Source organism: Anolis carolinensis, unplaced genomic scaffold (genome assembly GCF_035594765.1).
Source record: "Anolis carolinensis isolate JA03-04 unplaced genomic scaffold, rAnoCar3.1.pri scaffold_14, whole genome shotgun sequence".
Lineage (NCBI taxonomy): Eukaryota > Metazoa > Chordata > Lepidosauria > Squamata > Dactyloidae > Anolis > Anolis carolinensis.
In genome coordinates this window covers 15,608,212-15,633,197 of record NW_026943825.1, presented here as the reverse complement: position 1 = coordinate 15,633,197, position 24,986 = coordinate 15,608,212, and the positions used below count along the sequence as shown (strand labels likewise).

The 24,986-nt window shown below is 42.3% G+C and overlaps 2 protein-coding genes across 3 annotated transcripts; both read left to right on the top strand.

The window, feature by feature from the left end:
* Nucleotides 1-15,144, top strand: chtop (chromatin target of PRMT1). Of its 2 annotated transcripts, none has more exons than XM_062964982.1 (6): nt 1-255; nt 1,760-1,840; nt 4,202-4,352; nt 7,259-7,445; nt 10,608-10,745; nt 14,176-15,144. In XM_062964982.1, the coding sequence occupies exons 2-6, from the start codon at nt 1,776-1,778 to the stop codon at nt 14,376-14,378; spliced, it is 744 nt and encodes a 247-aa protein (XP_062821052.1). In that variant the 5' UTR covers nt 1-255; nt 1,760-1,775; the 3' UTR covers nt 14,379-15,144. The 2 variants fall into 2 exon arrangements, with proteins under 2 accessions (XP_062821052.1, XP_062821051.1); XM_062964981.1 differs by having other exon boundaries at nt 7,256-7,445.
* A 2,958-nt stretch (nt 15,145-18,102) lies between these two features.
* On the top strand, nt 18,103-24,169 carry snapin (SNAP associated protein). The gene is made up of 4 exons (XM_062965007.1): nt 18,103-18,300; nt 18,570-18,616; nt 21,596-21,714; nt 23,794-24,169. The coding sequence occupies exons 1-4, from the start codon at nt 18,146-18,148 to the stop codon at nt 23,896-23,898; spliced, it is 426 nt and encodes a 141-aa protein (XP_062821077.1). The 5' UTR covers nt 18,103-18,145; the 3' UTR covers nt 23,899-24,169.
* Nucleotides 24,170-24,986: the final 817 nt, after the last annotated feature.

The following is a 24,986-nucleotide window of genomic DNA, read 5'->3' as shown; positions in this document are numbered from 1 at the left end:
AGTGTCGACGCCGCCGCCATTTTGCCGGGCTTCTTCTGAGGGGAGTGTTGAGAGCGGAGGCCGGAGCCAAAGGGAAGGCGGAGAGAAAGGGGAGAAGTTCGGACTAAGGGAGGAAACGGAGACCGCCACCATCTTTGCATTCGGGGCACCGGAGCGGGGAGGAGGAGGCCGGGCCAAGCCTGAGCGGAGCCTCCCGCCGCCGCCGCTCCCCGCAGAGCCTCAGCAGGCCGAGCCGAGCCAGGCCCGAGCGCGACGGTGAGGACGAGGCCCCGCCCCCTCGGCCAGCCCGGGCCGGTTTAGGGTTGGAAGGCACCATTCGATCCCTCCCGGTAGATGACCATCCGGAGGAGATAGATACCGTAGGAAGGCACCATCCAGAGAAGATAGATAGATAGGAGAACACCGTTCGATCCCTCCCGATACAAGGCCGTTCAGAGAAGATAAATACAGTAGAGTCTCACTTACCCAACATAAACGGGCCGGCAGAACGTTGGATAAGCGAATATGTTGGATAACAAGGAGGGATTAAGGAAAAGCCTATTAAACATCAAATTAGGTTATGATTTTACAGATTAAGTAACAAAACATTGTGTTACACAACAAATTTGACAGATAAAGTAATTCAATACGCAGTAATGTTATGTTGTAATTACTGTATTTACAAATTTAGCACCAAAATATCACGCTGTATTGAAAACATTGACTACAAAATGCATTGGATAATCCAGACCGTTGGATAATCAAGTGTTGGATAAGTGAGAATCTACTGTAGATAGGAAGGCACCATCCAATCGTTCCCGATAAATGGCCACCCAGAGAAGATAGATAGATTAATAAATAGGAAGACACAATATGATCCCTCCCAATAGATAGCCATCTAAAGAAGATAGATAGTAATTTAATGCTTATATTGTGCTATGCTAATAATATATTGTGTGTTCCTTTGATTTGTAAGCCTCTCTGAGTCCCCTTCGGGGTGAGAAGAGTGGGATATATTTATTTATTTATTTGCTACATTTATATGCCACCCTTCTCACCCCGAACGGCTTACAAATTAAATTTACATACAATATTATATTATTACCATAGCAAAATACTGGTAATAAATTACTATATTGTACTGTATCAATATATTTTAATATTATTAGTAATATTACATGTAAAATATAATATATAATTAATATTATTATATTGTATTATTAGTATTATATTGTATTACAATATAATATGAATATTATATGTATATACAATATGTTATAATTATATTATTATTATTATTATATATCTATATATATAAAAGGGTAATAAAATTTCAGCCTAGGACAAAACAACAAAATTACACATCCCAGAAACACTAAACTTGGCAGCACAATCCCTCATCCATGCCTCTACGTTCATACAACAAAAAGCTCCAGCTACTCCAGAAAACGGCCAGGCTTTGAGACTGCAAGGCTATTCATTGCTATTCCACCTGGCCAACAAAGGATTCCCATAAGCCACAGCAATGCGTGGCCGGGCAAAGCTAGTTATATATATATTAGATGGCCATCCAGAGAAGATAGGAAGACACAATTTGACCCATCCTAATAGATGGTCATTCAGAGAAGATAGATAAATAGTAAGACACAATTCGATCTCTCCCGAAAGATAGCAGTCCAAAGAAGATAGATTAAAAAGACACAATTATTTGAAATCGCGTTATCGTTTTATTGAGAGTTTTCAAATACTGGTTGAGTAGCCTTTTTGTTTGTCTTTGCAGATTCTGGGGACCTGAGATGGCCGCGCAGTCAGCGCCGAAGGTCGTGCTTAAGAGCACCACCAAGATGTCCCTCAACGAGCGGTGAGGAATCCCAACGGCCAACTTCAGCTCATAAGATTTTTATTTTTAATTTTTTAATTTTGGCTTAATTGTCCCTGGGTGCGGTCTCCGGCGCCGCCATGGCTGTCGCCCTGCCTTTAATCGGTCCCGACGCCAAGGAGCGGGGGGCAGCTGCCTTCTGCCTTAAACCCGCGCGGCCGACGGCAGGGACGCAAGGTTTAAAAGGGCCGGAGTGTCTTGTCGGAGGATAAGTGGCGAGCGTTAACGTGGTGGGATGTGTCTTCCACATGTGTTCACATTTGATATGCGTAGATTCCTCTAGGCGGCCCCGCAGCGGGGTAGCATGTGACCTCGGCTGCGGGAGGCCGGCGGCGGTGTCCGAGGTGGAAGCACGACTCGTGCGGTCCGTCCTGTAAGAGGCAAGCGGCCGGCCGTTCTGATGCGCCCAGAGGCCCATTGGCGCCGCCCTTGGGCCTTGTAAGAGGCACTTGCTCTGCTGCTCCATCCGTCCTGCTTCCTCCCTTCTGCATGCTGCCTTCGCCCGCCTCTCTTCTCAGTTGTGTTCGTACATCTCTGTGTCCAACTAACGGGTGACGTCTATACTGCATTGTCTTCCTTTGCAACATTATCCTTTAACGGAACTGTCTTCTATAGCGAATGATTAGAGCTGGTTCCAAAAGCAGGCCTGGAAAGGGAGGCAGGGAGGTTTGCGAGGAGAAATTTAGAGGATTTGGACTTTCCAGAACTGCCAACTACCAATAGGCCTGGTATCATAGAAGCATAGAACAAAGTAGACTCATCGTTTAAGGGGTAATGGCTCTCTTCCTCCTTTTTTGTTTTGAAATTATTTATTTATTTGACACAAACAACCCATATATCAATATAATAATACAGTAGAGTCTCATTTATCCAACCTTCGCTCATCCAACATTCTGTATTATCCAACACAGTGCCTTTTAGTAGTCAACGTTTTCAATACATTGAGATGTTTTGGTGCTAAATTCATAAATACAGTAATTACTACATAACGTTACCATGTACTGAACTGCTTTTTCTGTCAATTTGTTGTAAAACATGATGTTTTGGTGCTTAATTTGTAAAGTCATAACATAACTTGATGTTTAATAGGCTTTTCCTTAATCCCTCCTTATTATCCAACATTTTCACTTATCCAACGTTCTGCTGGCCTGTTTATGTTGGATAAGCGAGACTCTACTGTATATAATAACCATATTATACTATATTAATAATATATATTGTATATGGATATAATAGTAATAATATTATAATGTAATACAATATAATAATACATTATTATAATGGTATATTTATATTACATGTAATATACTGATAATATTACAATATAGTATTATAGCACAATATAGCAATATATAATGTTTATATTGTGCTATACAAATAATATAATATATTGTAGGTACATATGACTTGTAAGGAGTCCCGGTGGCGAAGTGCGTTAAAGTGCTGAGCTGCTGAACTTGCAGACCGAAAGGTCCCAGGTTCGAATTCCGGGAGCGGCTTGAGCACCCGCTGTTAGCTCCAGCTCCTGCCAACCTAGCAGTTCGAAAACATGCCAATGTGAGTAGAGCAATAGGTACCGCTCCGGCGGGAAGGTAACGGCGCTCCATGCAGCCATGCCGGCCACATGACCTTGGAGGTGTCTACGGACAACACCTGCTCTTCGACTTAGAAATGGAGATGAGCACCAACCCCCAGAGTTGGACACGACTGGACTTAACGTCAGGGGAAACCTTTACCTTTTAGATGTAAAAAAACTGCCAAGAAATACTAGGACAGAGCAGCAATAAGGTTGTGTCAAGTGTATTAGGATTTTGAGGTTTTAGGCCCAAAATGTAGCAGTTCCCAGCCTCAGCCCAGTTTGCCAGACTTGTGGGATATCTAGTTTCTCCACACAGTTTGAGTTGGCAAATCTCTTTCTGTCTTGGCTGCTATGGTTCTGGTTTAAATCAGCTCTGTTTTTCTTCCTCTCCATGTTTGTCCTCATTTGTTGTCACCATTTCTGCTTCCTGCTTTGTGTGTCTTTGTCTCTGCTTTGGTTTCTTTGGACCTCTAAAGGTTTTAATACACGGCACTAACCCACACCTTTTAAATGTTCTGTCTTTGCGCATTTTCTGGAGAGAAAGAGAGAGTTTGAGACCAAAAAATAATATATATATACCGAGGCCAAAACCAACCCTTTGTAACTCGCTTAACGTGATCTCTTTTTAAGTGTGTCCCACGTTGTTGCACATAACGGTTCATGGGATGCAGCTGCCCTGCTCTTAAAAAAGGGCGGTGAGATGGCGGTTGAGATGCCTTTGTAACGAAACTTTCTTTAAACACCCGTTTTGTTCGACCTTGAAGCTTTACTAATATGCTGAAGAACAAGCAGCCGATCCCCGTGAACATTCGCGCCACCATGCAGCAGCAGCAGCTAGCCAGCGCCCGAAACAGGAGGCTGGCCCAGCAGATGGAGAACAGACCTTCTGTCCAGGCTGCCTTGAAGCTCAAGCAGGTGAGGCCAAGGCAGGAGGGGTCCCAGTGGGGTGGCTCTGCGTCGCTTGAGGCTCTCCCCATTGCTGTTTTCCAAGCCTCGTAGTTGCACAAAGGTGTAAAGACATTGGTGTGCTGTTGCGATCTGAACACAATCTGTTGTGTGGCTTAGATACCCGGCGAAGTCTGAGTTTGGTGTTTTGTAAAGAAAGAGTCATTGTTTGGTTTTGGATTTTATGAATGATCCAATTAGAAGATGAAAAAGAATGTGGGTTAACTGCATCTTCTGACATTGTGGGTCAGTTCCCCCCAGACCCCGTGAGTACAGGCCGTCCCCAAGTTACGAACAAGAGACGTTCTCGAGGGCTGTCATGGCCAGAATCACTGGGTTGCTATGAGTTTTCTGGGCTGTCTGTCCATGTTACAGAAGCATTTCCTCCTGACGTTTTGCCCACATCTATGGCAGGCATCCCCAGAGGTTGTAAGATCTGTTGGAAACTCGGCTGGAGTCTACCGTATACTATGCAGCTGTGGACAAGTCTACATTGGGACCACCAAATGCATTTTTAAAATACTGAGAGCCAGGTTGTATTCATTTTCATGGTTTCCTCCTTTCTGTTGAAATTGTCCAGAGAGGAGGCTCTGTGAGAGCGAAGATGTTTATCTCTTTCTTGTGTATTTCAGTCGCTTCTCTGTGTAGTCTGACATGGTGGTTGTTATAGTGGTCCAGCATATCTGTGTTCTCAAATAATATGCTATGTCCAGGACCACCAAACGTAGCAGCATTGCCCAAACACGAATCAAGGAACATGAAAGGCACAGCAGACTAACTCAACCAGAGAATGCAGCCATAACAGAGCCTTTGGTGAATCAACCTGGCCACAGCATATTATTTGAGAACACAGACATGCTGGACTAGTCTATCAATCACCATTTCAGCCTACACAGAGAAGGCATTGAAATCCACAAGAAGCATGTGGACAGTTTCAACAGAAAGGAAGAAACCATGAAAAGGGAAAAAAAACTACTGTTACTAAAAAAACTCCAAAATCAGGACAGTAAATAAAGAGCAACACTCAAAAAACAGGAACTCCAGACAGGAAACAATCAGGGCCAACTGACACCTCCCAACAAAGGATTCCCCCAGGCAGGCTTTGAAGCTGCTAATCAATGTGATTAAATGCAACATTCACACTTGCCTCCAACAGACAAGAGTTCTTTCTCCCACCCTGGACCTTCCACAGATATATAAACCTCGCTTGCATAGTTTCCGACAGACCTCACAACCTCGGAAGATGCCTGCCATAGATGTGGGCGAAACGTCAGGAGAGAATGCTTCTGGAACATGGCCAGACAGCCCAGAAAACTCACTGCAACCCAGTGATTCCGGCCATGAAAGCCTTTGACAACACATTGAAAATATCTATTTCTCGGGATGGCTCTCGGAAATGACATAACCCAGGGACAAAAATCGTGTTTCATAGTATTATTCTCACGGGCCCTTAGTAAATGTATTGATTTAGTTCCTGCCTGAAAGATCTTCCCCCTGCTTCCCCCAAATACTATAAAAAGGAAATGCTTGTCTGTGTGATATCATCAGGGTATTATTTGCTCTCTAAAGTGGATTTCCTAAGTTTATAGGATAGCTAGAAGGCCTTCCTGTGCTTAGTTTTGTATATCTGGCATAGGGGCGTCAAACAGATTTTCACGGAGGGCCACATCTGCCTTACGGTTGCCTTCAAACAGCCGTTGAATCTGTGGATACAGAGGACCAACTGTAATATTTTTTTCGTGTCAGGAGCAACCAGGGTTGCTTCTGGAGTGAGAGAGTTGGCCGTCTGCAAGGACGTTGCCCAGGGGACGCCCGGATGTTTTGATGTTTTTACCATCCTTGTGGGAGGCTTCTCTCATATCCACACATGGAGCTGGAGCTGATAGAGGGAGCTCATCCATGCTCTCCCCGGGTGGGATTCGAACCTGGAAGCTTTCAGGTCAGCAACCCAACCTTCAAGTCACGAGGCTTTTGTCCCCTAGGCCACCGGAGGCTCCTACTATAATATTTGTACATAGTGATCGCTGCTCTTTAGCTTTTACCCATTCTGGTCCTCGGATGCTACTGAAAGACAACTTCCATTCCTTTTGATTGTGCGGACTGGGGATAGTGGGAATTGTAACCCAAGAGCTCGGCCCTGAGGTTGGAGAAAGGTTCAAGGAAATTAGATATCCTATCCATAGGCCTTGTTTCTCAGTTCAAAGACCACCATCCTGATGAAATAGAACTAACTGGAGCCTTCCAGATTTTTTTTGTGTGTGTGTCAGGAGCAACCAGAGTTGCTTCTGGAGTGAGAGAATTGGCCGTCTGCAAGGACGTTGCCCAGGGGATGCCCAGATGTTTTTGATGTTTTGTGGGAGGCTTCTCTCATGTCCCCGCATGGAGCTGGAGCTGATAGAGAGAGCTCATCCGCGCTCTCCCTGGGTGGGATTCGAACCTGGCAGCCTTGAGGTCAGCAACCCAACCTTCAAGTCACGAGGCTTTTCTCCCCTAGGCCACCGGAGCCTTCCAGATGTGTTCTTGTATCCCAACTCCCATCAGCTCTAATCACAAGGTCAGGAATACAGGAGCTGTAGTCCAGCTTCTGTAAGAGGGCCACATAAAAGGACATGGAGGGCTGGATTCGGCCCGCAGGCCTGTGTTTGATGTCTATTGTCTAATGATAGAACTAACATAAGAAGTGTGCTTTCATGGCTTTGCAGTATCTCCATTTTCTCGTTCTCTGGCAGCAAAGGTTTTAGGTTGGCCTTTTCTCCACAGCTCTTTATAAACACCTTGGTGCTTCTTGTTCTGTCCCTCCGTGCGCTTTCTCCCAGGTGTCCCCTTGCTTGTTGATGTGCAGCCCTTCCCTCTCTAACACTCTCTTCTTCCAGAAGAGCCTGAAACAGCGCCTGGGGAAGAGCAACATCCAGGCGCGCTTGGGACGGCCGGCGGGGCCCCTGATGCGCGGTGCCTTGGGGGGCCGGGGGTTGCCCATGGGCCAGCGCGGCTTACCCCGAGGAGCCTTGCGTGGCGGTGGGCGCGGAGCCAGAGCCTTGCTGCGAGGAGGGATCCCCCTGAGAGGTGAGTGCCGGCTGTGGCCGCAAGTTGAGGAAGGATACCCATTTGAGACCATGGCATCCGATGGAGCTAGTGGGATAGATGGGGGAAGGGCAAATAGGATTGGCCTCAGCTCTGTACGTGCGCTTGAGTTGTGTCATAGGCAACCAATGCAAAAACAGACATAATAACAACAACAACAACAACAATTTTATTCTTATATCCTCCCACTGTAAAGGTGTTTTTTTAAAACATAACCACTGCCACCAATGTAACGATGTTTTATTAAACGCTGCCACCAATTAGTAAAGTCTTTATAACGTGGCCACCAAATGTAATGGGGATTATTAACGCTTGCCACCACTATGGAAAGATGCAGCCACCAACTACTCAGAGAGGAGATCTTTTACATTTTGTTTTTCTTTCTCTTCTTATTTACTTTTGATGGTAACACAACGCAGTTCATAATATATGTGACAGGCTTAGATGTTTGGGGAACAATAACAAGTTTATTCAGGCACAGAGCTTAGTGGTTACAATAAGGTTTCTCCTTAGAGGCACTTTAATTAACAGTTGCAGTATTAGAATGAGGTGATTCAAACTTCCTAAGATGTCACTTTGTTTACTTAAAGTATTTAAAACTTGTTTCTCTAATGCTTTTAATCCGCAGTCACCCTGTGATATGCAATCACAGATTCTCTGTTCCTTATCAGGACACAGACTACCTTAAAATAAGTCACCAAACTTATTTTAAACTGACTCAAAATAAGCAATTGAGCTTATCCCTGATCCCTTCAACTTAGGATCAGTCTTCCCTGCACCTCATCAGAGCACAGACTGACTATTTTTTTAGACCTGCACTTCTCCAACAAAACAGCAGTTGGATCCACCTACTTCTCCATGGCAACCAACTCCTGAGTGCAGAGATGCAATAACTGAAATATTGACCCTTTTAAAACACAATTAAACATAACATCTGTAAACTAAAAATTCACACTTCATTACACCCACCATCTCCTCGGGGCAGCTCACATGGGGATAAGCCCAGCGAAAACAGGTTAAAACAAAATCCATGAATAAAAACAATAAAAACAATATAAATATAAGACATGCTTGACACAGGGAATTTTCTATGGTAGTCAATCCCTTAGTCACATGTTACTTTACCTTTGATCAATAATTGCTATCCATATCTGGGCCTAGTTTGCCTTGCTAACCCAGTTAACATTTCTGGCAATAGTTAACGTATACACCTCCAAGGAATGCGGTTGGCTCTGGAAAATAAATTTGATACTTCTGTTTGATGTTTCGCTTCGTGTCTGATATCTATTTGATAGATTATGTTGTACCTTAATTTTAGATGCTATGATTTGTTATATGTTGGGTTATTTTTTTTTTCCTATTATGTATGTATTGGTTATTGTATTCCAGCATTGAATGTTTGCCTTTTTGTGATTGGAATCCACCCTGAGTCCCTTCGGGGAGATAGGACGGAATATAAATCAAGTTCTATTATTATTATTATTATTATTATTATTATTATTATTATTATTATTATTATTATTTTATTATGACACAGCAAACGAGATAGATATGCTGGATCACACAGTCCTAGACACTTGGGAAGTGTTCGACTTGTGATTTTGTGATATGAAATCCAGCATCATCATCATCATCATTATTATTATTACTACTACTATTATTACTATTATTATTATTGTCCCTGTAGATATATAAAGAAGCCTGAGGCATGTTTGGCCCTTTGTCGTGATCACTCACTCATGCCATCCGACTATCAGCCCTGACATAGAACACATGGCCTTTGGCCAAAAGGGAAGACAGGAAGCTGCAGGGACATATGAACTGGACATAAAAGTCATAGTGGCATGAGTGAGTGATCATGACACCCTTTGATGGAATCCTAGAGTTGGAAGGGACCCCAAGGGCCCTCCAGTCCAATCCTCTTCTGCCAGGCAGGAAAAACACAAGCAAAGCACCCCAGCAGATGGCCATCCAGCCTCTGCATAAAAGCCTTCAGAGGAGGAGACTCCATTATCATCATTATTCTAGAATTCTTGAGTTGGAAGGGACCCCAAGGGCCATCCAGTCCAACCCCTTCTGCTGGGCAGGGAAGGCACAATCACAACCCACCAACAGATGGCCATCCAGCCTCTACTTAAAAGCCTCCAGAGAAGGCGTTGTTGTTATAGTTATAATAATAATAATAATAATAATAATAATAATAATAATAACAATATTTTTATTTTTATACCCCGTGCCATCTCCCTGAAGGGACTCGGGGCGGCTTACATGGGGCCAAGCCCAGGTCACAAACAATATAAAAACATAACAATAAAACAATCAACAATAAAACAAGTCATAGGTCAAGATACAGTAAATATACTATGATAAAATCCTGGGTCGGCTCTAAAAAAGAACTGGGCCAAAAAAGTGCTATTAGTGTCAGATTCAATCAAGGTGAGGTAGATCCCAGAACTATTGTCCCGTTAAAGTGCTGGTGAAGGCATACACTATGGCCTGCTAAAGGAATAGGGTATAATAAGTGTGATAAGCAACAGGTCAATCTGTTACTATGGAGATCAGTCACCAAAGGCCTGTTGGAAGAGCCAAGTTTTCAGGCTCTTCCGAAAGGTGAGGAGGGTGGGGGCCTGCCTGATCTCCCTGAGTTGCAGAGCCGGGGGGGGGGCACGATGGAGAAGGCCATTGTTGTTGTTGTTGTTGTTTTATTTATTTGTTAGACTTGTATACCGCTACTCCCAGTTTGGCTCGGAGCGGTTAACAGACATAGATTAAAACAATACACTTAACTTTAAAATAACAATAAAAACAACAATAAAAACAGACATAGCCCCGGGTTTTTCACCCATTGAAAGCTTGTCGGAAGAACAAGGTTTTGCAGGCTTTCCGAAAGGCAAGTCGGTCTCGGATAGTTCGAGTTTCAACTGGCAAGGCATTCCATAAATGAGGGGTAGTTGTTGTTGTTGTTGTTGTTGTTGTTGTTGTAGAATGCAGATCTGTTTTGTCCCACGGGGATTTGTAATGACCAGCAATCTAGAAATAACTTCTGGTGGGTGTTTGGTTTTTTAAAATTAAGTTGTAACCTTATTTTTATAAAATGCCTGGAACGTTGTTAGCTCACTTTTTCCAAAACCTTCTCCCCGAAAGGTCAGAACTTGCTCCGCGGCGGCCGGGGCCTGGCCCCTCGGATGGGCCTGAGAAGGGGGGGCCTGAGGGGCCGCGGCGGACTGGGCAGAGGAGGCCTGAGCCGAGGAGCCATGGGCCGGGGAGGAATCGGCGGAAGAGGTGAGGAAAGGCCTCGTTTTCCAAAAGGATCCCAACATTGCCATAATGCGTTGTGTTTATTTATTTATTTATTTATTTCAATTATTTATACCCCGCCCTTCTCACCCGAGGGGACTCAGGGTGGCTTACAAGTGGTATATTTTTTTTTCTTTTAAGAAACTGAACCTGCAGATTTATTTAGTACTGGCTCTTATTTGTGCTGTTAAAGAACAAAAGCAGAGAATTATATAACACTAGCTGTGCCCGGCCACGTGTTGCTGTGGCAAAGTGGTGGTGGTATTGGTTAAAAATTGTTGTGTAATTTTTGACGTTATTTGTATTTTTTTAATTAATTTTATTCTAAGTTATCTTTTTATTTATTATATTTTATTATTTTCTTGTATAATTTTTTGTTATGGTATTTTATTGTATTAATTTTTTAGTGTTTTTAATTATTTTTAGTGTTTTTTATTATTTTTTATTGGGTTGCTAGGAGACCAAGTTGGAGGAGCTTAGCCTTCTAACTGGCAGCAATTGGATAAAAGCAATTATTCCTCTCTCTCTAGGACTTTATTTTTCTTTTTGTTGTATCAACCTAGAGCCGTGGATGATGGGTTGTGTCGTCACATTTCGAGGTTGGGGGGCCTGTAGTTTTGTTGTTTTGTGGGTCGCTGTGATGCCATCACTCTTTTATATATATAGATATTTCACAGTGCACAATTTTTCTCTCTCCATCTTCTATCTTTGCCAGTCTCAGATGTAACCACCAGTTCAAATAGTTTATTGCAGAAATATTTTTGAAGGCATTTTTTCTGATAATGGAGAGGCGCATTACAGTTCCAAGATCCAGAGGTCATAATGGATGATTGTAAAAAGGATAGCCACATATAAGTATTTATTACTCTTTGTTTGTGCGTTTGGCTTCTAAATATGCCACCAGATGTCAGGTTTCATCCTGGAATGGTAAACATTTCCAGCTAGGTTTCACTTGATAATAGATGAGTTCTTTCTTGTTCTGTGGCCAACAGGTTTTCGTCACTTCTACCCTGTTTCCCTGAAAATAAGACATCTCCAGAAAATAAGACCTAGTAGAGGTTTTGCTGAATTGCTAAATATAAGGCCTCCCACGAAAGTAAGACCTAGTAAAGTTTTTGTTTGGAAGCATGCAGGATTGGTAAATGTACATACCATAAATTGTTGTACATGGAAATAAAGGTAGTAACAAGAAATAATAATAATAATATAATAATAACTTTATTCTTGTATCCCACCTCCATCTCTCAGAAGGAACTCAGGGCAGCTTACACAGGGATAAGCCCAACAACAACATAAATTTACATACAAACAAAAATTTAAAACAGTATAGCAATAAAATATAATATAGAAATTCTTGAAAGGATTGAGTGATTATATTGCTTCTGTTTATGTGATTGTTTTAGTCAATTGTTATGTTTTGTTTTTTAATTCTTACAGTATTTTACAGTGTTTTTAGTGTTTTATTGTAAAATGTTTTTATGCTGATTTTATATTGGAAACCGCCCTGAGTCCCTTTCGGGAGAGAGGGCGGTATACAAATAAACTTTTACTTACTTACTTACAGTTAGATTATGCTGTTTTGTGATGACAACTACTGTACAGTAGATAATACATTTTCATTTTTAAAAATTCAACCATAAATGTGAATCCTTCTTTGTGGAAAAATAAGACGTCCCCTGAAAATAAGACTTAGCGCATCTTTGGGAGCAAAAATTAATATAAGACACTGTCTTATTTTCGTGGAAACAGAGTATGTGAAGTTTCATAGATATAGAACAGGGGTCCCCAAACTAAGGCCCGGGGGCCAGATGCGGCCCTCCAAGGTCATTTACCTGGCCCCTGCCCTGAGTTTTATAATATAATATTTTTATATCAGTTTTAATAATATAATATTGTATATATACAGTAGAGTCTCACTTATCCAAGCTAAACGGGCCGGCAGAAGCTTGGATAAGCGACTATCTTGGATAATAAGGAGAGATTAAGGAAAAGCCTATTAAACATCAAATTAGGTTATGATTTTACAAATTAAGCACCAAAACTTCATGTTATACAACAAATTTGACAGAAAAAGTAGTTCAATACGCAGTAATGTTATGTTGTAATTACTGTATTTACGAATTTAGCACCTAAATATCACGATATATTGAAAACACTGACTACAAAAATGGCTTGGATTATCCAGAGGCTTGGATAAGCGAGGCTTGGATTAGTGAGACTCTACTGTATATATATATATATATATATATATAATGTTGATAGAAATATTATAATGTAATACAATGTAATACTAATAATAATACCATATAATAATATTAATTATATATTACATATTACATGTAATATTACTAATAATATTACAATATAGTGGTATAATTCAATATAGTATTATATAATGCTAATATTGTTCTATGCTAATAATATAATATACTAGCTGTGCCCGGCCACGCGTTGCTGTGGCAAAGTGGTGGTGGTATTGGTTTAAAATTGTTGTGTAATTTTTATTTGACGTTATTTGTATTTTTAAATTATTTTTATTGTAAGTTATCTTTTTATTTATTATATTTTATTATTTTCTTGTATTATTTTTAGTTATTTTCTGTTATTATAGTATTTTATTGTATTAATTTTTTAGTGTTTTTAATTATTTTTAGTGTTTTTTTATTATTTTTTATTGGGTTGCTAGGAGACCAAGTTGGAGGAGCTTAGCCTTCTAACTGGCAGCAATTGGATAAAAGCAATCATTCCTCTCCCTCTAATTAGGACTTTATTTTTCTTTTCTTTTTGTTGTATCATCCTAGAGGCGTGGATGATGGGTTGTGTTGTCAAATTTCGAGGTTGGAGGGCCTGTAGTTTTGTTGTTTTGTGGGTCGCCGTGATGCCATCACCCTTTTATATATATAGATTGTATATAGATATAAATTGTAAGCCACTCTGAGTCCCCTTCGGAGTGAGAAGGACAGGATATAAATGTAGTAAATAAATAAATAATAAATAAATAAATTTTTGACTTAGGCTCACCCAAAATCTGAAATGACTTGAAGGCACACAACAACAATAATCCTAATTAACTTGACTATCTTGTTGGCCAGAAGCAGGTCCACACTTCCCATTGAAATCCTGATTGGTTTGAGTTGGTTAAAATTGTTTTTATTTTTAAATATTGTATTTTTCTTTTGTTGATGTTGTTGTTGTTTTTGCACTACAAATAAGACATATGCAGTGAATTTGTTCATTTTTTTTCCTTCAAATGATCATTCGGCCCCTCAACAGTCTGAAGGATTGTGGACCGGCCCTCTGCTTTAAAAGTTTGAGGACCCCTGATATAGAATATCCCACTTAACAGTTCAACTCCTGTCTTCTATGGGGCCAATTCTGACTCAACCCATTGGTCCTTTCCTTTTTCTCCGTCCAGGGCGAGGGCTGGCCGGGCGCGGGAGAGGCGGCTTTGGGGGCCGGGGACGAGGCCGAGGGCGCGGAAGAGGGGCAGCCCGCCCGGCGCTGACCAAGGAGCAGCTGGACAACCAGCTGGACGCCTACATGTCCAAGACCAAGGGGCACCTGGACGCCGAGCTGGACGCTTACATGGCCCAGACAGACCCCGAAGCCAACGACTGACACTCCCGTCCCTTCGACACTTGACCGCGGCGCTCTGTGTGCGAGTCCTACGCACGCGGAGGCCCACCTTTTCCCCTCCCGTAAGACCCGCAGACTCGGCCGGAGGGGAGAGGAGGGCTCACAACTTTCATGTGTTCTTTTGGCATTTTGATACTCTTTGTGTTGTATGAAACCGGGCGTGTATGTGTGCGTGCGTGTTTTTATATGTATACATTTCTTAAAGGACTCCGGAAATGAATTTGACAGGCAGACACACCCCTTGACGGATGGCGTCCGTCTTTATTTGCAGAGCGGGCGGGCGGGTTGAAACCCCTTCTCTTCTCAAAGGGATAACGCAGCATGCATTTCCCCAAAATTCGGCTATCTTTATCGGTGCTGATCATGAGCTGTGGAAAGCAGCAATTCGGTTTCAAAGTCACGTTGGCGCTGGATCCCGGCTCCGTTTTGATGGTTTGGCAGGGGCTTTATTGTGTTGATTTTGCGTTTGACGATTATTTGGTCTTGACGCCACGGCTGAAAACGGTGGCGATTTGTTTTCTTTTCTTTGGAAAGCCTGGCCCTCAGACCCAGCTTTTTTTTGTGTTTTGACATTCATGCTTTTATCACCGGTTGATTTTATTCCCGTGTTCCCAACTCCCCGGAGGATTGGTCTCCGCCGACTGGAAGGGTTGTGAGCTCGGTTGTTTGCGTTCCCGTTCCGAAAAATGGCATCTTGTACGTTCTGTTTTGCTGTAAAGAAACAAATGCAGGGAAAAAGAGAAACTTGGCTTTTGCGTGTCTGCATTCATTGTTTTGGTCTGCGCCACAGCTCAGAGAAAGGGGATCCATGGTGAGAAACGTAAAAGATACTCCCTAAAGGGCATCTAGACTGACCCCATCTGCCAGGCAGGGGGACACAGTCAAAGCCCTCCCGACAGATAGCCACCCAACCTTCAGAGAACAGGGTTCTACTGGAACTCCCAAAATAGTTAGAAGGGACTCCCAAAGGGCATCAAGTCCAACCCCTTTCAGCTATACAAGAGGACACAATCAAGGAACCTTTGCATGGCCATCTAGTCTCTATTTCAAAAGCTTCAGAGATGCCACTGGAAGAGACCCTTAAAGGTCTTCTAGTCCAGCCCCCGTCAGCCAGGCAGGAAGGCACAATCAAAGCCTTCCCGACAGATGGCCATCTGGTCCTTGCATAATAATAATAATAATAACAAGCCACCCTGCTGGGATCTGCGCGCATCATCCAAAAATACATCACACAGTCCTAGACACTTGGGAAGTGTTCGACTTGTGATTTTGTGATACGAAATCCAGCATATCTATCTTGTTTGCTGTGTCATACAATAAAATAATAATAATAATAATAATAATAATAGAATCATAGTTAGAGGAGACTCCCAAAGACCACTTCCTGCTAGGCAGGGAAAGCACAATCAAAGCCCTCCTGACAGATGGCCATCCAGTCCCTGCTTAATAACAGACTTGGAGGAAGACCCCCAAAGACCACCTTCTGTCAGGCAGGGAAAGCACAATCAAAGCCCTCCTGACAGATGGCCATCCAGTCCCTGCTTAATAATAATAATGGTAGAATCTTAGAGTTGAAGGAGACCCCCAAGGGCTATCCAGGTCAACCTCATACTGCCAGGCAGGGAAAGCACCATATAATCCCTCCCGACAGATAGCCATCCAAGCCTCTTAGAAACCCCCAGGGAAGGAGATGCCATCATAATTTAACTATTACAGTAGGGTCTCACTTATCCAACACTTGCTTATCCAACGTTCTGGATTATCCAACCCATTTTTGTAGTCAATGTTTTCAATACATTGTGATATTTTGGTGCTAAATTTGTAAATACAGTAATTACTACATAGCATTACTGCGCATTGAACTGCTTTTTCTGTCAAATTTGTTGTATAAGATGATGTTTTGGTGTTTAATTTGTAAAATCATGATCTAATTTGATTTTAATAGGCTTTTCCTTAATCCCTCCTTATTATCCAACATATTCGCTTATCCAACGTTCTGCCGGCCCGTTTATGTTGGATAAGTGAGACTCTACTGTATTATTATTATTGAAGAATTATAGTGTGTGAAGGGATCCCCAGAGGCCATCTAGTCCAACCCTTGTCAGCAAAGCAGGAAAAACAGCAAAGCATCTCCAGGCTCAGTTTCAAAACCTCTATAAGAAGTTAAATCACTACTGAAGTGTGGTGCTGGGGCTGTTCGGGCACTGCTGTAACTTTGATACTTTGCACAATGTGTCGATTGTGTTGTGGCCGCTAAAATGGGTCAGTTTCAATTCAAGACAATCTGTGGGCAACAGTGTTTGCAACGAACCCCACAGAGAAGCTATACAGTACACAAGACTCTATTGCGGTACTTAATCGTAAAAGGGAAATCTCCAGACCTTGTTTGCACAGCAAATATATGACGTGTATATATTTATAATATAAATGTGAAGTGAATATATTCTAAAACAGTGGGTTTAATCTCCCGTTTGCTGGTCTATCAGAAAGGCTGCAATGCACCAAAGGCCATCCAGTCCAACCCCTTTCTGCCAGGCAGCAAAGGTACTATCAAAGCGCTCCCAACAGATGTCCATCCAGCTTCTGCTTCAAAGCCTCCAGAGGAGTAGACTCTCATCATTATCATTATTATTATAGAATCTAAGTTGGATGAGGCCCCCAAAGATCATCCAATCCAACCCCTTTTTAATAATAATAATAAAACTTTATTTTTCTGCCCGGCATCAAAGGCACAATCAAAGCATTCCCAACAGATGTCCATCCAGGCTCTGCTTCAAAGCCTCCAGAAGAGGAGACACTATTATTATTATTATTATTATTATTATTATTATTATTATTATTATTATTATTATTATTATTATTATTATTCTAGAATCCCAATTTGCATGAGACCCCCAAAGATAATCCAGTCCAACCTTTTTTTCTCCCAGGCAGTAAAGGCACAATCAAAGCATTCTCAACAGATGTCCATCCAGGCTCTGCTTCAAAGCCTCCAGAGGAGGACACTCCATTATTATTATTATTATTATTATTATTATTATTATTATTATTATTATTAAGAATCCAAGTTGGATGAGACCCCCAAAGATCATCCAGTCCAACCCCTTTTTCCGCCAGGAAGCAAAGGCACAATCGAAGCATTCCCAACAGATGTCCATCCAGGCTCTGCTTCAAAGCCTCCAGAGGGGGAGACTCCATTATTATTATTGTTAATATTATTCTAGAATCCAATTTGCATGAGACCCCCCAAAGATCATCCAGTCCAACCCCTTTTTCTGCCAGGCATCAAAGGCACAATCAAAGCATTCTCAACAGATGTCCATCCAGGCTCTGCTTCAAAGCCTCCATCATCATCGTTATTATAGAATCCTAATTGGAAGAGACCTCCAAAGGTCATCCAGTCCAACCCCTTTCTGCCAGGCAGGAGAGGCACTATCAAAACACTCCTAACAGATGCCCATCCAGCTTTCTGCTTCACCATCATCATCATTATAGAATCCAAGTTGGAAGAGACCTCCAAAGGCCAATGAAGAGTGCATTCATTGGCTCGGGGACGCTTAGCTCTCTTTTGGACTTCAACTCCCATGATCCCTTGCCATCGAGGAAGCCGGCTGAAGCTCCTGGGAGTTGGAGTCGAGGCGCTTGGGGGCGAAATCCCGCGAGATGTGTGTGGGGTTCGATACATTCCAGCGGGCGGCGCTCTTTCTCGCGAGATTTGGGCCAGGAAGGAAGGAAGAAGGCGGGCAGTAATGGCGGCGGCAGAAACAACAACAGCAACGGCGATGGCGTCGTCGGCTTCTTCGGCGCCGTGCAGCCCGTCGGCCCGGGACCTCTTCGCCGAGGGCCTGCTGGAGTTCCTCCGCCCGGCGGTGCGGCAGCTCGACTCCCACGTCCACGCCGTGAGGTAATGATAGTTATAATAATAGTAACTTTTCCTCAGGGAAGGCCTACTTGGGCCTTCCCTGAGGTGATTTGGACTCCAACTCCCAGCATTCCTCACAGCCTCAGGCCCCTTCCTTTTCCCCCTCAGCCGCTTAAGCGGCTGAGGGGGAAAAGGAAGGGGCCTGAGGCTGTGAGGAATGCTGGGAGTTGGAGTCCAAATCACCTCAGAGAAGGCCCAAGTAGGCCCAGGCCTTTCTATTGGCTTCTCAAAGCCCTTTCTCCCCTTTCCAGGGAGAGCCAAGTGGAGCTGCGCGAACACATCGACGGCTTGGCTGCAGGTGAGTCTCCCAGTACCGTCCCAGTTAGAAGGACATCCAGCCCAACCCAAAGCACCACCCGAACCCTCCCGGCAGATGGCCATCCAGCATCATAGACCGTAGTAGGTTTGTGGAGGAATCAGGAGATAGAATCAAAGGCTCCTAGAGTTGGAAGAAACCCCTAAAGTACATCCAGCCAAACCCTTTCTCTGCCAGGCAGGAAAAGCACAATTAAAGCACTCCCGAAAGATGACCACCCAGGGATTTCCACTTTTGAACAGCTTTTGCAGTCAGGAAGTTCTTCCTTGTTTTCCAGAATAATATCCTTTTATGTCAGGGGTCCCCAAACTTTTTAAACAGGGGGCCAGTTCACAATCCTTCGGACCATTGGAGGGCCGGACTATAGTTGGCCACCGAGCAATAATAATAATAATTAATAATAATAATAATAATAACAGCAATAATAATAAAAAAGAGGGTTGGAAGAGACCCTTTGGGCCATTGAGTCCAATCCCCTTCTGCCTTTGTGCACCGAAAGCACAAGCAAAACACCCCTGACAGATGCCCACCCAGCCTCAATGTTAATAATAATAATAATAAAGAAGGTTGGAAGAGACCCTTTGGGCCATTGAGTCCAATCCCCTTCTGCCTTTGTGCACCGAAAGCACAAGCAAAGCACCCCTGACAGATGGCCACCCAGCATCATTGTTAATAATAATAATAATAATAATAATAATAATAAAGAGGGTTGGAAGAGACCCCATGGGCCATTTTGTCCAACCCCCTTCTGCCTCTGTGGACCAAAAGCACAAGCAAAGCACCCCTGACAGATGGCCACCCGGCCTTAATATTATTATTAATAATAATAATAATAATAATAATAATAATAATAATAATGGTTGTAAGAGAAGAAGAGACCCCTTGAGTTATTTAGCCCAACCCCCCTCAGCCCTTGTGCCGTGGGGGCCGGATAAATGGCTTCGGTGGGCCGCATCCGGCCCCCGGGCCTTAGTTTGGGGACCCCTGTTTTATGTCATTTGAACCCATGGCTCCATTGAAACCTAGTTGAATTTATTTCTAAGTTGGAACAGGGACATTTTTAAGTGGCCTGGCTGTGGTGCAGGCTGGTTAGCAGCCAGCTGCAACAAATCACTCTGACCAAGAGGACATGAATTTGAGGCCAACCCATGCCTGCGTCTGTCTGTGTCTCTGTTCTATGTTATGTCATTGAATGTTTGCCTTATATGTGTAATGTGATCTGCCCTGAGTCCCCTTCGGGGTGAGAAGGGTAGAATATAAATACTGTAAATAATAAATAAGTGTAACTTCAGCCAAAATATACAGTAGAGTCTCAGTTATCCAAGCTAAATGGGCCGACAGAAGCTTGGATAAGTGAATATCTTGGATAATAAGGAGAGATTAAGGAAAAGCCTATTAAACATCAAATTAGGTTATGATTTTACAAATGAAGCACCAAAACATGTTATACAACAAATTGGACAGAAAAGATAGTTCAATACGCAGTAATGTTATGTTGTAATTACTGTATTTACGAATTTAGCACCATAATATATTGAAAACATTGACTACAAAAATGGCTTGGATAATCCAGAAGCTTGGATAAGTGAGGCTTGGATAAGTGAGACTCTACTGTATTATATTGCACTGTTATTATATTATTCATTATTCATGACTACATTGAAACTACAGTGGTCATGCAACAAAGTAAACAGCTATTGGAAACAGATTCATGTACATCTAGAAAAGATATTAAATACAAATTTTAAAATGACACCACAAATGTACCTTTTGAACATGCTCGAAGAACTGGAAAGGAAATATGGAAGAATTTTGTTTTACGTGACAGTGGCAGCTCGGATAGTATACGCTAGATATTGGAAAACCTCAGAGGTACCTCCCTTAGCAGAACTGGAACAATATTCAGTAGAATCTCACTTATCCAACACTCGCTTATCCAACGTTCTGGATTATCCAACTCATTTTTGTAGTCAATGTTTTCAATATATCGTGATATTTTGGTGCTAAATTCATAAATACAGTAATTACTACATAGCATTACTGTGTATTGAACTACTTTTTCTGCCAAATTTGTTGTCTAACATGTTTTGCTGCTTCATTTGTAAAATCATAACCTAATTTGATGTTTAATAGGCTTTTCCTTAATGCCTCCTTATTATCCAACATATTCGCTTATCCAACATTCTGCCGGCCTGTTTATGTTGGATAAGTGAGACTCTACTGTATTATAGAGTTGCTGATGATGGACAAAATAACAATGCACTTAAGAGGAGAACCTTTAGAGAACTTTGTTAATGAATGGCAACCAATGATCCAACTTTTCAATGTAAATTTAATCTAAAAATGTACATAGAGGAAGCTAATAGACTGAAGGCAAGGAGGAAATGGATATAAATTTTTATATGTACTATACAAATAGAAGCCTGTGACCCCTTATTGAAAATATATAGATTATGAAAGACTAATAGATGAACGTATTGCACTGAATGCAACAAACACTTGCAATGTATGTATATTTGAATGAATGGAATGAATGAATGAATGAAAATAAATAAACATTATATATATAGAAACTACAATAGAGAGAAATCAGCGTGGAAACTGCAAGAGGTATCATAGATTTTTGAACATGGAAATAATGGTAATAAATAGTTTTTGATTTATTTAATACAGTTATATATTACAATTATACGTTTTTGTTATTTAAACTATACACATTGCAAAATTATGGGTTTTTTTTTCTCAAAGTGACACACCACCCAAGTCATGCTAGGTTTTTTAGTGACTCCCGCCATGAAAGCCTTCGACAACACAGTGAGCTTTCCCCTTGAAACTGAAGTCGTGATAGAAAGCTTGGATGGAGTCTTTGGGTGGGAATGGATGGCTTCCCGTTCTGTGCTTCCATGGCTAAGCTTCCCTTCAATTGGGAGAGGTTCCTGACCCCGTCCTCTCTCCTGCCAGAACTCTGCCGGATCAAGGAGGACCAGAAGGTGGCCCTGGACCTGGATCCCTATGTTAAGAAGCTGCTGAATGCCCGCCGCCGGGTTGTACTGGTCAACAACATCCTGCAGAACGCCCAGGTGAGAGTGTACGGATGTTGGGTGGCTTGGGCAAACTTTGGCCCTCTCTCCAGGTGTTTTGAACTTCAAGTCCCACCATTCCTAACAGCCTCAGAACCTGTTTTGAACTTCAAGTTCCACCATTCCTAACAGCCTCAGAACCTGTTTTGAACTTCAAGTCCCACCATTCCTAACAGCCTCAGAACCTGTTTTGAACTTCAAGTTCCACCATTCCTAACAGCCTCAGGACCTGAGGCTGTTAGGAATGGTGGGACTTGAAGTCCAAAACACATGGAGAGAGGGCCAAAGTTTGCTCAGGCCCGCTTTAGACCCTTTGTGTCACTTCTGTCCTTGTTATCTTTTCTGAGGTGACCATCTCTCCATTTCTTATGGCCAGAGGCCCAGAATGCAGCAAGCCAAGCTTTAGTAAATGTACCTTGGCTTTCCCGAGAGCCAACCTTGGTTTGAAAGTGTTATTTTCTGTTTAATCGTGCGGTCCTCACTTGTGCGGGAGCCCCGGTGGCAAAATGTGTTAAAGCACTGAGCTGCTGAACTTGCAGACCGAGTGAGCACCCGCTGTTAGCTCCAGCTTCTGCCAACCTAGTTCGAAACATGCCAATATGAGATCAGTAGGTACCGCTCCAGCGGGAAGGTAACAGCACACCATGAAGTCATGCTGGCCACATGACCTTGGAGGTGTCTACGGACAACGCCAGCTCTTCGGCTTGGAAATGGAGATGAGCACCAACCCCCCGAGTCAGACATGACTGGACTTAACATCAGGGGAAATCTTTACCTTACTTGTGCAGTCCAGAAACTTCATTTCTGTGTCTCCCACCATGTATGTTGAATTGGTCCCAACTCAGTTCATAGAAAAGCTCGAGCAAAAGGTGCTGCTGGAGGATTTTTTTTTTTGCAGTTTAGTAAAGGTGGCGCATGTTAAAGCACCGAGCTGCTGAACTTACAGGCCGAAAGGTCACAGGTTCGAATCCGGGAAGCGGAGCAAGCGCCCGCTGTTAGCCTCAGCTTCTGCCAACCTAGCAGTTTGAAAACATGCCAATGTGAGTAGATCAATAGGTACCGCTCCAGCGGAAAGGTAACAGCACTCCATGCAGTCATGCCAGTGGTCACATGATCTTGATGGTGTCTATGGACAATGCTGGCTCTTTGGCTTAGAAATGGAGATGAGCACCAACCCATAGAGTCGGACACGACTGGACATTTAAGTCGGAAAAACCTTTACCTTACTATCCCTACGTCTTGATAGCGCGAATTACGAAATGACATGTATAACCCAGGAACAAAAGATTTGGGTGTTCTGCAATGCTTGCATAGATGATATGCAATTTGTAATGGGTTGCTGTGAATTTTCTGGGCTATCTAGCTATGTTCCAGAAGTATTCATTTCATGGCCGAAATATTGGATTTGGATTGCTGCGAGTTTTCCAGGCTGACTGGCCATGTTCCAGAAGCATTCTCTCCTGGCGTTTCACCCACATTTATGGCAGGCACCCTCAGAGGTTGAGAGGTCTGTGGGAAACTAGGCAAGTGGGGTTTATATATCTGTGGAATAATGTCCAGAGTGGGAGAAAGAATTGTCTGTTTGAAGCAGGTGTGAATGTTTCAATTGGCCACCTTGATTAGCATTGAGTAACTTCAAGGTCTGGTAGTTTTTCTGCCTGAGGGAATCCTTTGTTGGGAGGTGTTAGCTGGCCCTGATTGATTCATGTCTGGAATTCCTCTTTTTTTCCTGAGTGTTCTTTATTTGCTGTACTAATTTTAGAGATTTTTAATACTGGGAGCCAGATTTTTCTCATCTCCATGGCTTTCTCCCTTCTGTTGAAATTATCCACATGTTCTGTTTTGGCTTTTTTCTGTGTTAAGCGCCAGCCTCTTCCCTGGAGATTTTTACACATGGGAGGACAGGACGTAAACCAATGTCTGGTACAACACTTCTGGTTTTGTTTTCATCCTCTGACATAAACAATATTAATTTAATCTCTTTTTGGAGATAATGTAGTTTTTCCACACCAAGGGGACTGGAAATGTAATCTGTAATGCAGACCCGTCATTTAAATAGTCTTTCCTCATTTGTTCCAGGAGCGGCTGAGGCGGCTCAACCACAACGTGGGCAAGGAAACCGCCCGCAGGAAGGCTATGCTCGAAGCTGGGGGCAGCTACCCTCAAGGCTCTCCCTCCAAGTGAGGATGGCACCAAAGGAGATGGACAGAGCCGCCGGGCCGCTACTGCGGCATTGCCATTAACAGGGACAAGGGCACACTTTGGTGGGAACTGAATGGCAAGGAGAAAAAGACAAGTGCTGGAACGCTTTGTATTTTGCCTGAGGTTGGGACAATTGCCCCTCCGATGCTTCCTTGCAATACTCCTGCCACGGGGTTGGTGCAACTGGTTCCATGGAACGAGAAGACTGCCTACACCTCTTCCTCCCGCAATAAAATTCACTGCTAGCCAATGATTTCACCCTCTTCTTTCATTTCAGTCCAAATAAGGTCAGGACAGAAAGAAATCTTAGCAGAGACCCTCCAAGGAGGAGGAGACAATGCTTGCGAGAGTTGAGCAGACTCAGGTAATGCTACCTTTTCTTTGAAGTGGGTTCCAAGGACGGTTTGGTTGCAATTCCCATTACCCCCAAACCACATGGTGAATAATCTAAAGTGATGGGAGCTGTTCAATAATATCGGGGGTTCCACACTGGGGAGAAGCTAAAATTATATATTGTATATACATATAATATTGATACTAATATTATAATGTAATGCAATATAATACTAATAATAAAATATATTAATTATATATTAAATATAATATTACTAATATTACTGCATAGTGGTATAGTACAATGTAGCAATATGCAATGCCAATATTGTGCTATGCTAATAATATATATTGTATATACATATATTGACATTATGTAATACAATACTAATAATACAATATTAATTATATATTAAATATAATATTAGTAATATTACTGCATAGTGGTATAGTACAATATAGTAATATATAATGCTAGTACAGTAGAATCTCACTTATCCAACGTTCTGGATTATCCAACGCATTTTTGTAGTCAATGTTTTCAATGCATTGTGATATTTTGGTGCTAAATTTGTAAATACAGTAATTACTACATAGCATTAATGTGTAATGAATTATTTTTTCTGTCAAATTTGTTGTATAACATATTTTGGTGCTTAATTTGTAAAATCATAACCTATTTTGATGTTTAATAGGCTTTTTCTTAATCTCTCCTTATTATCCAACATATTCGCTTA